Genomic DNA, 12,701 nt, shown 5'->3' with positions numbered 1-12,701 from the left:
AAGCAGGTATATACGAAGTCGACTAAAACTAAAACGAAGACCTACCTACATAAGATAATCAATCTATTATCCCCCCCCCCCCTACTCGCTTGCTTGCTTGCTTGCTTGCTTGCTTGCTTCTCAGTACCTAACTAAACGTATCAGGACTTATCGTCCCAGACCCTAGGTAGGTAGGTAGGTAGGTGACTATTTTCTCCCCCTCTTTACCTACATACATACATGGCTGGCACTACGTGAAAGTAGTGAGATCTGCACTGTATATATGGTATGGCATGGTATGGTATAGTATGGTATCGCTGGTGAAGATGGTTGGTTGGTTGGTACTTGTTTACTCATTTCAAGGTTACTATATGTAGATGTAGATGTATAGGTAGAGTAGTAGGTTAGGTAAGTAAGTAAGTACCTAGGTTAGGATAGGTTAAATTATCGTTGAACAATTACCTACGGCCAACTGGTAGTATTTAGCCCTGGAGGTATTTAGGTATTGTATGTAGGTATGTAACCTGAATGTATGTGTAGGCATGTACAGTATATATACCTACAACTAACCAACCCCCTTTCACCTCCACGATATCGTGTCAAGTAGGTACCTACCTAGGTAGGTTAGGTATTTATCCAACCAAAAGCCAAGCAAGCAAGTCATAAATTTCAATGTTATTCAAAGCATCAAACCAAGCAGATAGCAGCACAACAAAACAGGCGAGGATTATAAAGAGGCGGGAAGGAATCATTAGAAGAGCATTACAAGAACACATCGTCATATTCTCATTACTCCCGTCCCGTCCCGGTCCGTTCCGCGACGTAACATAACATAGGCGCCTAGTTAGGTATTTAATGTACTTATGTACCCAAAGTACCGAATCTCCATTAACTCTCTCTCTCTCTCTCTCTCTCTCTCTCTCTCTCTCTCTCTCTCTCTCTCTCTTTCTCTCTCAGCAAATAAAACAATCAATCAATCAAAACACCACCCGGGCGCACCCCTTGGTATACCATACCGAACCATGCAAGCCGGGCCCCAACCAAACCAAACCAGCCATATACTGGGCAGCCATAGCCGTACCGTGCCACGCCGGACAGTTAGTTAGTTCCCCGAGCTCACAGCTAAACCCCTGCCCCTTTCCGGTTTTCCCTTGGCCGCCTAATAAACCACCTTATCTCCCAAGACGCCTTGCTAGCTAGCCAGTCGACCGGTTGACCTGTTTTAATCCTACACTTCACTTTGTTTTGTTGTTTTGTTTTGTTCTGGTTGGTTTGCGTTGCGTTGGTCGCGTGCGTTGCGTGTTAAACTCGTGCGTGCTTGCGTGCCTTCCTCCCCTTTCCCTCTTACCCCCCTCTTTCATCAAATGCGCCAAGAAGAATGGAAAAAGCAGAAAATAGGAAGCGAAGGTGAAGAAGAAAGGTGGGAGGAAACGAAGAGACAATAATAACCCTTAAAACGCCACCTTAAAACCCTCTCCTTTGGTTGGTATTATCCCCGTTTTGTTTTTCGTGCACACACGAACCCCTTCCTTCCTTCCTGTCCACCTGCCCATCTGTCCGCCTAGTAGGGCCATACACACACCACAGGGTCGATCAATCAAAAGAAAAAGGCAAAGGCCACAAGTAACACAGCTTCCAGAAAGTAAAGTACTCCACTCCAATCCACCCCTTTCCCATCCAACCGATCCACTTCATAGTGTAGACACCTTCACCTTCACCTTTGCCAAGTCCAAGTCCAAGTCCAAGTCCAAGTCAAAAGGTCCCAGGTGAAGAAAGGAAGTCCGGAGGACAGCTTCAAGAAAGATCAGCCAAAGCTGTCTTCGCAGCCCTACTGCCACTGCTCCATCTCTTCCTCCTCCTCCTTGAGCTCTTCCAGCTCTACCCCTCTTTTCTTTTTCTGATTCTTATTCTTCATCTTCCTTTTATCATCCTTCTTCTTCTTCTTCTCGTCCCCATCAATCTCCACAGCTTCCATCTGCGCCTCAATCCCCGTTTCCAAGTCCTGGACGACGCCGGTCTTAACGAGGGCATCCCAGACCTTGTCACGCTTCTTGGTGGGGCCACCGCCTGCGGACACCGGAAGGCCGTCGAGCATCTTAACGCGCGGACACCGGTCGCGGACGACCATCTCGAAGAAGCGCCGGCGCATGCGCGTGCCCATGTCGGAGCGGCTCGCGAACTGCGCGTCGCGTTCTGGGTCTGCGTCCGGTAAGACGAATGGGTCGATTCCCCCCTTTCCGTTTGCGTCCGTAGACACGAGTGCTTGGACCGGGGCGTAGAAGCCCTGCGTTGCGGGGTTGTCACGGAGATCTAGCCGTGCTAAGTGCGGGAAGCCAGCCAGAGTATCCGCGACGTCTGCCGGGTTCGCGAGTCTGTTTCCAGCTAGGAGAAGCTTCTTCAATCGCGGGATAAACCGTAGGGCCGAAACATCCTCGAGCGCATTCATATTCAGGTTGAGCACGCGTAAGTTTGGCATCAGCTGTCCAAGATCCGCGGGCAGACGCTCGAGACCACAGTTGGCCAACTCGAGCAACTGGAGGTTGAGAAAGTCGACGGAAGGTTCAAAGGATGCGAGGAGATTACCCGAGAGGAAAAGCTTTCGGACCTCGAACGCGGCGTTGAGGAATGAGGCGTCAAGGGGAGTATCACCACGCTGCTCGCGAAGTGAGAGGCTGTCGAGGCGGCGGCAGCGAGAGAAGCCTGTCAGACTGACTATTTGGTTGCGGTCTGCGTGCAGGAGCCGAAGTGAAGGGAATAGTGACATATCCACGGTCGTCAAGTCGTTGTTCGAGAGGTTCAAGTATTTGAGATTAGAGATTGGGACATCCATGCTAGGACCAAACGACGGCAAGTCGTTGTTTTGTAGGTTGAGCGTGACGAGACAGGAGAGCTGCTCGATGCCGTGAATAGAGCTGATCTGGTTGTTTTCCAAGTCTAGCTCAGTTAGGCGTTGCATCTTGGTGCCGTCAAGGTTGACGTCACGAAGAAGATTACCCCTGGCGCGAAGGACTTGCAAGCTGTCGTGCATCTTGATACCGTCTAGACTGGTAATTTGATTGTGATCGGCGCGAAGACTACGTAGGTGAACCAAGTCTTTAAAGGCGTTCAGACTACCGATCTGGTTGTGAGACACATCGACATATTGCAGATTCATCAGATGGCCCCAAGCCGTCAACTCGGAGAGGTGATTGTGGGTAATCCGCAAGTTTCGGACGCATTCGGGCACACCGTCCAAATGCTCGATGGAATTATTTGATGCGTTGAGTGTAACAACACCCGTACAAAACTCATCCAGCATATGGAGTGTCGTGAGCTGCTTGTTGTTGATATCCAGTTCATCCATACACTCCCAATCGGGCTCGAATGGCTCAACCTCCGTAATCTTCTCCACGAGATTCTGGATAGCTTTGGACATAATCTTCTTGGAGCCATCCCCGGTGGCAAGATAACGGTCTCCTACGACATAGCTAACCTCCAGGCCGCATGATTGATCGGCCTGGTGCATGGTAAAGTCAGATAGAGGACTCAATGACAAGGTGCCAACGTATTGCCCGATAATCGGGGTCGCAGCATGATTTACGGGCGATGGTGTAGTCACCACCACGCTCAAGCTAGTATTGTTGCATTTATCATCATCTTCCGCGCATATCAGACTCGATTCTCCGCGAAGACTAATCTGCTGCTCAGATGCCGATTGTTCTCCAGTCAAGTCCTCGTCTTGTTCGTCGATACGTGACACCGGTCGCGGCACAAATTCCCGCCCTTTGGCAGATAAATTCTTTCTGGAACGGCTTCGAGATCTCGGTTTGGTAGTTGGCTTCGTAGTCGATTTACCAGCAGATCTTGACGGCTTGGATTGCCGTCCGCGTCTTGGAGGTTCATACTCCGCTTGCTCAACCGATTCCATCGGAAGATCGGGTTCCTGGCCAATATTGTCTTCATCTGATTGATGGGTCGTGTCTTGTATGACAGAAGCAATGGGGGAAGAAAATGAGATGGTGAGATTCCTTCGTCGTGACGGGGAAGTTGACTGTTGCATACGGTCTTCGTGTATCGATATCTCATGCTCAATCTCTTCATCATCTTCGACTGCAGTCTCTGTCATGGTCTGCCTCATTCTTTTGAACCTTCCCTTGGTTTGACTCATCATATTCCTAACTTCCATGAAATCTAACACAACGGCAGATGGTTTCGATGAGGGCCCTTGTCGCACCCCTTCCTCCATGGATTGTTCATTTTCTACGGAATTTTGTCTCGTTGGTATCGCTAGGTTCTCTGTCTCTCTGTCTATATCGACCGAAAGATCCGGAATACTAGCGAACGGATCCTCACTATCTTCCGACGGAAGGATGTTCCCACCACGTGAAGTAGGTCTTGGCTCTTTGACCTTGTACCATCTGTTGGTTTCTTTATCAAACACCATATTACCGACCTGGTTGCCAATGAGAGGAGTGACAACATCCGGGACGATGAGTTTCCTTGAATCAGATCTCTGAGAAGAGGCTGTAGGGAAAGAGTGATTCGTGGAGCCTTCGGAAGAGCGTGTCCCGTTCGTAGGATATTCCATGGTATCCTCGACAGGATCGTGGAAGTCTGGGTTGCGCGAGATTCTCACATTTGACAAGTCGCTAACGACATCTTGCTCCTCTGGAGAATCATCCCACGTTTTGCTGGACCTGACACTTTGTCGGAGAGACTCACTAAGGCTATTAGCCTTGTGGATAGCCTCTCTAATCTGTCCCATCGAATTCATCGAATTGCTAATGATCTCTCCAAGGTCGCTACGTTCCTCGTACTGCCTTAGCCTGTCAACCAGCTCCGGGTCCTCTTGGCGAGTTGGAATATTAAGGATGGGAGGTCCTTCCCGGCTCGGGGGTCGTGAAAACGGTTCCTTGGTTGACTCCTGGAATGAGCTTTCGTTTCCGCCTCTTGGGGTTGAACTCCGCTGTTCGGCACTTTCAGCTTCGGATTCTTCTACACTGCTAAGATCATTACGAGGGCGCGCCTTGTTGCGAATCATCGCCATGATTTCTTCTGCGGCGTCGAAAAAATCTTGGGTTTTCATGGATGTCCTTCCTGATCCGTCAACAGCAAAGTCTTGACCGGATGTATCCGACTCGCCATTTTGATGATCTGGATCGTAATGAAGATTCGCAAGTGGATATCTTTCATGCGCTATTGATAACCTGTGACTGGGAGTTGGTGAACGTGGTCGAAGAACCTGGCGTGTCGCAAGATACCTTGAATTCGCGTCTTGTAATTGGTTTTGGTTAGAAAGCTGTCGTTTCCTCGCAATGACTGATTGCATAGTTCGGTGTGATGACTGGACCGACTCTATCCCTACAACCTGATCTTCTAATCCATACGCAATATCTGATCGATGTAATGTCCTTCTCCTTTTCGGCGTGGGATCCTTGGACGGCGAGGTCCGCGGCCTCTTACCATCCGAGCTTTCTCTCTTCGTTATAAACTCGAATCCACCATTCAATCCATTAGGATGCGTGGAACTATGTGCTCTTGTGCTACCAGAAAACCTGGTTAGGCCCATGCTACGTCGATGAGAGAAGGAAGACCCTGATGGTTTGTGACGGCGGCGCTGCACAAAGGGGGGGTTTTCCTGGAATGAAAGACCTTGGTAGAATGGAAACTTGATAAAGTGAGTAGGTCGCAACGAGTCGTCTGCGGGCGCCATGTTTTCCTTATTTGTGAATTGCGAGTAATCAATAGAGTTTTGAGTGATCTCTTCGTTGAACTCGTATCCATCGAGCTCTCCTGCTCCGAAGAAGCTAACGTTTTCAAGGTGATCTGGATAATCAAAATCGGCTCGCGCCGCTTTTCTCGGAGTAGACTCTGTTATGAAGCTTTTGTTCGTTTCCGATTTGGAAGGGGACGATTCCATTGGTGAAGCAATAGTATCATCTAGTCTTGAGCGCGAAGGGTCCTCCGTCATCTGGTCCTCAAATTGACTTATGCGACGAAGAAGAGTTTGGTTAGTAAATGTATCATACGGACCAAAAAGCTTCAAAGGGCTGCCGCCTTGGCTCGATGACGGTTGAATGCGTTTCTCAGGAATACGCTTCTCGGGACTTGGATGAGGAGCACGAGGTACTTTGAGGTTCAGGGGAGTTTCCGGGTCCTCTATTCTATCAGCTGACGCAACACGTTGTACTCTAACAGTTGGAAACTGTTTAGGAGTGCTGGCCTGAAGCGATGATTCTGGAAGCATTTCCGATGTGTCTGTGTTCAGTGGTGGACTTAGGGGACGTTGGCGAAAAGACCCCTCTGCTGAGCGTCCACCCCGCCGAGTATTTAGATATCCACCATTTTTTACGAATTCATCCGTACTGTCGACTTTTGGAGTGCCATCCGTAGTAATAGCCGGTTCTGGAGTCAAATAACTTTCGGGTTCTGAGTCCAACACCATCTGGTTTTGTCTCAAATTCTCCAAACGCTTGCGCAGCTGTTCCGCTGGAAGCTCAACCGGGGCAAAGCTCACTTTTCCATCTCCAGAATTGTGACGCGATAATAAAATTGGACTAAGATCCTCATTTCGCACGACGCTTTGCCCACTCACTTTTCGCGACTCATCGAGGCCACTATTGCAGTTGAGAGACATGGCAGATCTCTCACCTAACCCATTCGTTTCCTTCCCTTGGCCATGACGATACTCATTTGATGGCAGCCGTGATTGAATTCTGCTTGACTGGTCGGCATCTGCTTCTGTCCTTCGAAATAGAAATTTCTTGCGAGATGGAGAGCGCGGCATTAGCGACTCGTTGGCGGATGGTTCGAAGCTTTCGTCTTGGCGGGTCTCGTGTATGCGCCTCAAGTAGGGCGGAGGGCTTGAGGGTAGCGTAGTATCATTAATGCCAACCTCTCTGTTCTCAATGGTCTCATCTTCTGTGGGCTCTTGCGCCATTGGTGGTCGGAATATATTCTCCAGACCAGTCCCTGCCGAGCTAAATAGATCCTTAGACTCGCCATAGTTCAATTCGCCATAAATCAACCGTCTCTTCCATTCGGGTACATTTTCTCTCGTTTTCGAAGGGGAACTGCTCTGCGATTTGTTCTGTTGGACAGTGTTATGTACGACGGAGGCAGTGGTGGACGCAGATGCAGATCGGCTGGGATGGCGTCCTTGTTGGGAGGATCTAGATTCTTGAATAAGTTTGGATGGACCAGGCTGTGATTTTCGGATATTAATATCGTTCATGGTTCGTTCGCTTAGGATTTGAATGGAACTGCTGTTATGCGCGGATGGGTGCACCTTTTTTGTTGCTGATACATTCGCAGGATTAAACCGTGGAATGCGACTCACGCGCGGACTTCTGCCGTTCGCACTGGTTGTAGATGTATTTGGTCGACTAGGCGACTGCGACTGCGACTGCGACTGTTCTAGCGAGATATCGGATCGAGGATCTGATCGGGGCTGGGACACCCAATCCTCAGAAAGCGAGTCAAGCCAAGCTTGAGCCATAGAGGGCAAAATATATGTCTTGGTCTACACGCGATGCGTCAACACCGGCGAGCATCCATATAACCAAGATCCTGGTGATTATGCGATCACAATGATTGCTTCAGTAGACCTGGTTAGAGTAATAATATAGGGCTGTGGTGGACTGTGGCTTATCGAGTCGCGAATCGAATGTCGAATGTGGAGTTGAGTGCGTTGTGTTGACAATATGAAGCGTGGGGCATTCGGGGCGCGTCTGTGAAGCGTGTATGCGGTTCGGCTCAGTGCTGCGATAAGTGCTGGGTACCAGGTAGTATGTACTATGTAGAGGAGGAGTACAGTACCAAGTAAAAAGTACCAGGTTCAATGTATACTAGGTATGTAGGTGTAAAGAGGGATTTGGATATACAATGTACAATGGGGTTATTGCGATTGTTCATCAAGGTATGTCTTCACAAGAATAACTAATTCAATAAGGCTCTATGATGTATGCCCAAGTCGGAGGTTGGTAGGATTAATTTGATTTGGTAAAGAGTAGAGGGTTGGTTGGTTAGATACGTAATGGTGGTGGTGTATGTATGTACATATGTAGGTATGTCAAGTATGTGTGTGTGTTGTACCAGTTCTGGGTGTGTCGTGCAGGCGGTGTATCGATAGATAAAAAAGGCACATTAACATTGAACTGTTGGTCCGTTTACCTTTTGGAACGTACCCCGTATTAACACTAAACAGCCCTGTACCGCAACTGACAAAACTTGGAACTATTGGTCAAAGCACTGAAAGATGTGATCCAGGGATGTGCGGTACCGGTTACTGTGGCAACTGCAATCCACACTTCAGCCACATCCATTCCGAAAGTAGACAAGCCACCACTAACCAATTTGGGTGTTAATTAAATCTAATTAACGCGCTATGTCGCGTCTTTCGCGTCTTCTTATTCAATCCAAGTGCCTCCTCGTTCCTTTTTTTTTAAATTACGGTGCGGATAAGTCACTGGTCATCACATATTAAATGCTTATCACATGGCACATACCTAAGCAGGTCCCTAATCAAATCCCTAAATTCTAATTGAGTAGATTACAATTGTTTGTTATCTAGTACAACTGTCTATGTTCGGCAAAATACATACCTCCGAGAACGTACTACCTATCAATGCAATATTGCAACTGACGAAACCGGACTAATCAACCTCCTCTCATCTTCAATTTTTATCATTTTTCCCTTTTCACCCTACCAAACCCTCCACAAAACCCCTTAAGCCAAACCAAGGTCAAACTCCAATCCAGCCTGGAATGCGCCATCTATCTTCCTAATTCGGAATCCAGAAGATGACATAATAGTACCCATTCATTCTTGATATCGTAGCCATGGACGACCTCAATGTTGAGGCTTGGAGGCGGGTTCACCTGGGAGACGAACCTATCTATTACTCTGCGCCACCTCCATCTAATCCGGATGATATTATATGTCTTGGGTCGGATGAGGAACTTGATGAGCACGAAAAGGTTGCAAAAAGACTGAGATATGAAGCCCAGGGACTCCGATATCTGCAAGGTAAGCCTTTAAGAATTATGTCAGCATCCCTGCGTGGTCCGTTCGACAAGGCCTCAGGCTGGCAGAATCCTTGGCTACCCAAAGAATCTGGACCCAAGTACACCGTTCCTGAACCATCTCAACTTCCATTCAACCAATACCTTCGTAATATTATGGGACAATCAATGCAGCAAGATGATAGCACGCCAGGCACAGACAGTTCAATGCGCTGCCATGTGTCCAGCCCTATCAACAATGGCGGACTACAAGTCCTCCCGGACCCTCCCGAAAACTCTAAGCGTAGTCGAATACAGTCTTGGGCAAATGAGGTATCACAAACAGGAACCTTAGAGAGGGATGTTTTCTGGGCCCCTGCACCGGTTCCTAAGGAAGCAATTAGTAGCCCCTCCAAGAAACGACATGCTAAGAATGCATGGTTGAAGAAACCATCCAAGAAGACGAGGTTGAGCAATTCGCAAAATCCAGCCGCCGCAGCATCTACTCCCACCCCGATGCCCTTGATCCGCAGTAAATCAGTACCTACAGACACCAATTATACTACGGAGCCCATCCTTTGCGAACCACGAGCTAGTCGAAGCTTTCAATTGGCTACACCATCCTCTATTGTTAGCCAGAGTGCTCTAGAGGCTACGTACGAAGGACAACAAGCCGAAAATCCCGCCGATAAAACAACACCGTCTCGCAACAATCCGACTCACATATCCAAATCAGCCACGAATCACCTGGATGTGCAGTCCACGGAGACAACAGTCAACCACACTGATGATCAATCATCGTACAACAAGAATAGCCGAGAAAATAACAAGAGCACAGATCCTAGACATAGTGATCAGATAAAGGAGACAACCGAAGAGCCGACAAACCAAGAAGATCAACAACCTCAGGAAACAGAGGAAGACATAGATCTCGAGAGTTACTTAGATCAAAGTTTCCACTACCGAGCTCGGCCAGCGAAACAAACAACCCCCACGGCCAATTTGGATGTCCCAGGAACGGGCACTTGCCCCGAGCTTACGCAGACTGGAACACCAGAATCTACAAACCACAATAGCATGACAATAGCTGCAGCTCTTGAAGTAGAACAACAACATCCATCCTCTCGACGAATCACAATGCCAGACAAGCAGGCGCCGCAAATATCAGAATATCCACCAATCCTAGTGTGTGACCAAGACAAAGATGGTGATGTTCCGAACCAGCAATGTTCTGCCAGTTTATCAATTACGATGAAAGAAGCATCCAAGGGACACCAGGCCGAGGACGGCAACAGACAGAGTAATTCTTCCAGTGATACATCTACTATTACTGATAGCGAGCCCTCGGAAGCCCAGACAGAACTTGTCGAGGAAATGATTTCACATCCCATTGATTCGGACAAATCCGTATCCATGCCCAAAGACCCAGATTCTCTTTCAGTGGAGAGTGAAAATGTTAGGAAGAGCCTCTGCGAACTCCATGACGATCAACGTGCGCCACATCCAATGTTTGAGACTTTAGTATCTCAAAATGTCACGCTCTCGGAGAATCATGTATCAAACAAGGCAGAGCCAGAAACGCTTAGACTACCGGCAAACGATGATTCTACACTAGTTGGTGATCCAATGGATCCTAACCAAAGGATGGGAATTACCACTGGCAAATTACTTCCAACCCACGACACATCCATTGATATAGACACAAAAGTCGACCCGTCATTGGAGCCACGTGCTGTTACGCAAATCTCGATGAAGGATGAAGCGCAGGAATGCAAATCAGACGCTAAAGCCAACATGATGGTTAAAGTACCATTGTCACAATTAGAATTGGGCATGGTCGGAGCTATGGATAACTCCTCAAATCTACCAGGAAATATGACAGAGAAGAAATCGGCGGCCCAGCATGTCAAGCCTGGGAATATTTCTGATGAAAACGATCCAACCCAGGCGGCTCTATTAGACCCTCCGGTCACTATTCCACGATCAAGCCTTTGGGCGTCTACAGTCCTGTGTGAGCCAGATGCAAAAGTTGGTTACAATAATACAAAGCAAATTAACGACGACTCCAATATCTCTCTCCAACCACTGTTTCAACCCTTACCAGGCTCTCAACACAACGGTTACAGTGTGTCTAGAATCACGCCGTCCCAACAGAGCCCTTGGATTGCAGAGCCCCCAGAGTTGACAGCAGTAAACACACAAGAGGATCATGCTACAACAAATACAGCAAATACAACCATCAAACTTTTGACTACGACATCAAGTCCGAGCCTTTATCAAGGCCAGAGTCCGTGGGCTGGAATGCACACAGACATCACTTCTCCTGTGAAAACTCCGTTCGCCACGACTACGCCCATAACCCATGATGTGAAGCAGTTCAATTCGCTATCCCAGCCACCTACATCAGCCGATAAACCAGGTGAATGTCTATCAGAGGATTTAGAATACAGACCTACCACACCCCCTCAAATGCGTGAAATTGAGGCACATACCCCCGAACTGGAGAAATCGATCAAGGCGTTTGCTATATTCAACACGCCATCACCAAAAAAACGGCGACGGTCCATTAGTTCAACTAGCAGTCGTAAACGTGGCATTCTCTCTAGGGACACCGCTTCAAATCCATGGGGTAGTAGACGGTCGAGTAAACGATCAAGTCTACGGGTATCCTTTGCCCCGTTACCCAACAACGAAGACTACGCTGTCAGTGCGCCAGCATCCAGCGTTCAGAGACCTGCCTCACCCCCACCCCGTGAGGTGGTCGATACAGAGGATGATAGCACCGAGGGTCATTTTAGGACCCATTTTGATGCCGTAAAGCGACGTGCCAGCAGCGAAAATATGGGACGTCCGCAAAAGCGACGCTTGCTCCCAAGCGAATCTCAACGGATACCTATGAGTCCAGGAATCGGCGCCATGGCCGATGCCTTCCGGGAAGCCGATAAATATATAGTACATATACCAGAAGCTCTGGACAGTGCTGTTCCGGAGATGGCCGGCCAGGAGATGGAGATGGAGATGGAGATGACTGATGTTGAGCAAACACCATGGAGAGAAGAAAGCCAAGAGGTAGACGACGTCGCCGATGTCCTGAAGAATTTGGGCGACTTCCTAGGTGACTGGAACATCGAGGCGGAGATGGCCAAGGGTATCTGAGTCTACCACGAAAAGCTTGGGCTGGGGTATTCTGGAGTAAAGGCGAAGAAAAAATACAAGATTACGGATGTAATTACGAGTATGGGAATTAGCACCGGCTTATTAAGTGCGATACGGATGGAACGAACTCGGGTTTCGCCTTGATACCCCCCTATTATTTACCTACGTATTGTATATGCGTGGCTTTCGGCGTTGCGGGATAGTTACATGTGTTTGGCTGGGCTCGATGGATGGATGGTTCATATAGTTACCTGGGCAGGCATTCTCAGCTTGCATAGCTGTGTGCTAGGTTATACGTATACCTCTAATTGTGCGGACTTTGCTTATAATAAGACTACCTACTATGAATGGATTTATGTTCATGTGATAGTGTGCAGTAATAATTATGTTCTGGCTTGAAATATCCTGACCAGCAGGCTTAGAATTGAGGTTATATCGTTAAAAGGCGATAGATATCTGCAATGCCTAGGGTAGGTGTCGCATAAACCATCATATTACCATTGTCCAGGGGGGTCCTGTCCTCGGAAACCTCCATGGGCTCCAGGGCTGGCTATTTTTAGATCTCGTGATACCCTCCTCTATCT

The 12,701-nt window shown here is 48.2% G+C and overlaps 2 protein-coding genes across 2 annotated transcripts; one reads left to right on the top strand and one right to left on the bottom strand.

Annotated features, from left to right (window-relative positions):
• Positions 1 to 1,493: 1,493 nt before the first annotated feature.
• Positions 1,494 to 7,676, bottom strand: GGS25DRAFT_207093 (uncharacterized protein). Its single transcript, XM_049256842.1, has one exon. It carries the CDS (start codon positions 7,454 to 7,456, stop codon positions 1,808 to 1,810), a length of 5,649 nt encoding a protein of 1,882 aa, XP_049119488.1. The 5' UTR covers positions 7,457 to 7,676; the 3' UTR covers positions 1,494 to 1,807.
• A 705-nt stretch (positions 7,677 to 8,381) lies between these two features.
• Positions 8,382 to 12,433, top strand: GGS25DRAFT_483772 (uncharacterized protein). The gene has a single exon (XM_049260402.1). The coding sequence runs from the start codon at positions 8,800 to 8,802 to the stop codon at positions 12,115 to 12,117; it is 3,318 nt and encodes a 1,105-aa protein (XP_049119487.1). The 5' UTR covers positions 8,382 to 8,799; the 3' UTR covers positions 12,118 to 12,433.
• Positions 12,434 to 12,701: the final 268 nt, after the last annotated feature.

This window comes from Hypoxylon fragiforme (assembly GCF_022984875.1).
Source record: "Hypoxylon fragiforme strain CBS 206.31 chromosome Unknown GGS25scaffold_3, whole genome shotgun sequence".
NCBI classification, from domain to species: Eukaryota; Fungi; Ascomycota; class Sordariomycetes; order Xylariales; family Hypoxylaceae; genus Hypoxylon; species Hypoxylon fragiforme.
The sequence above is the reverse complement of the archived record's forward strand: the minus strand, read 5'-3'. Positions and strand labels throughout refer to the sequence as shown.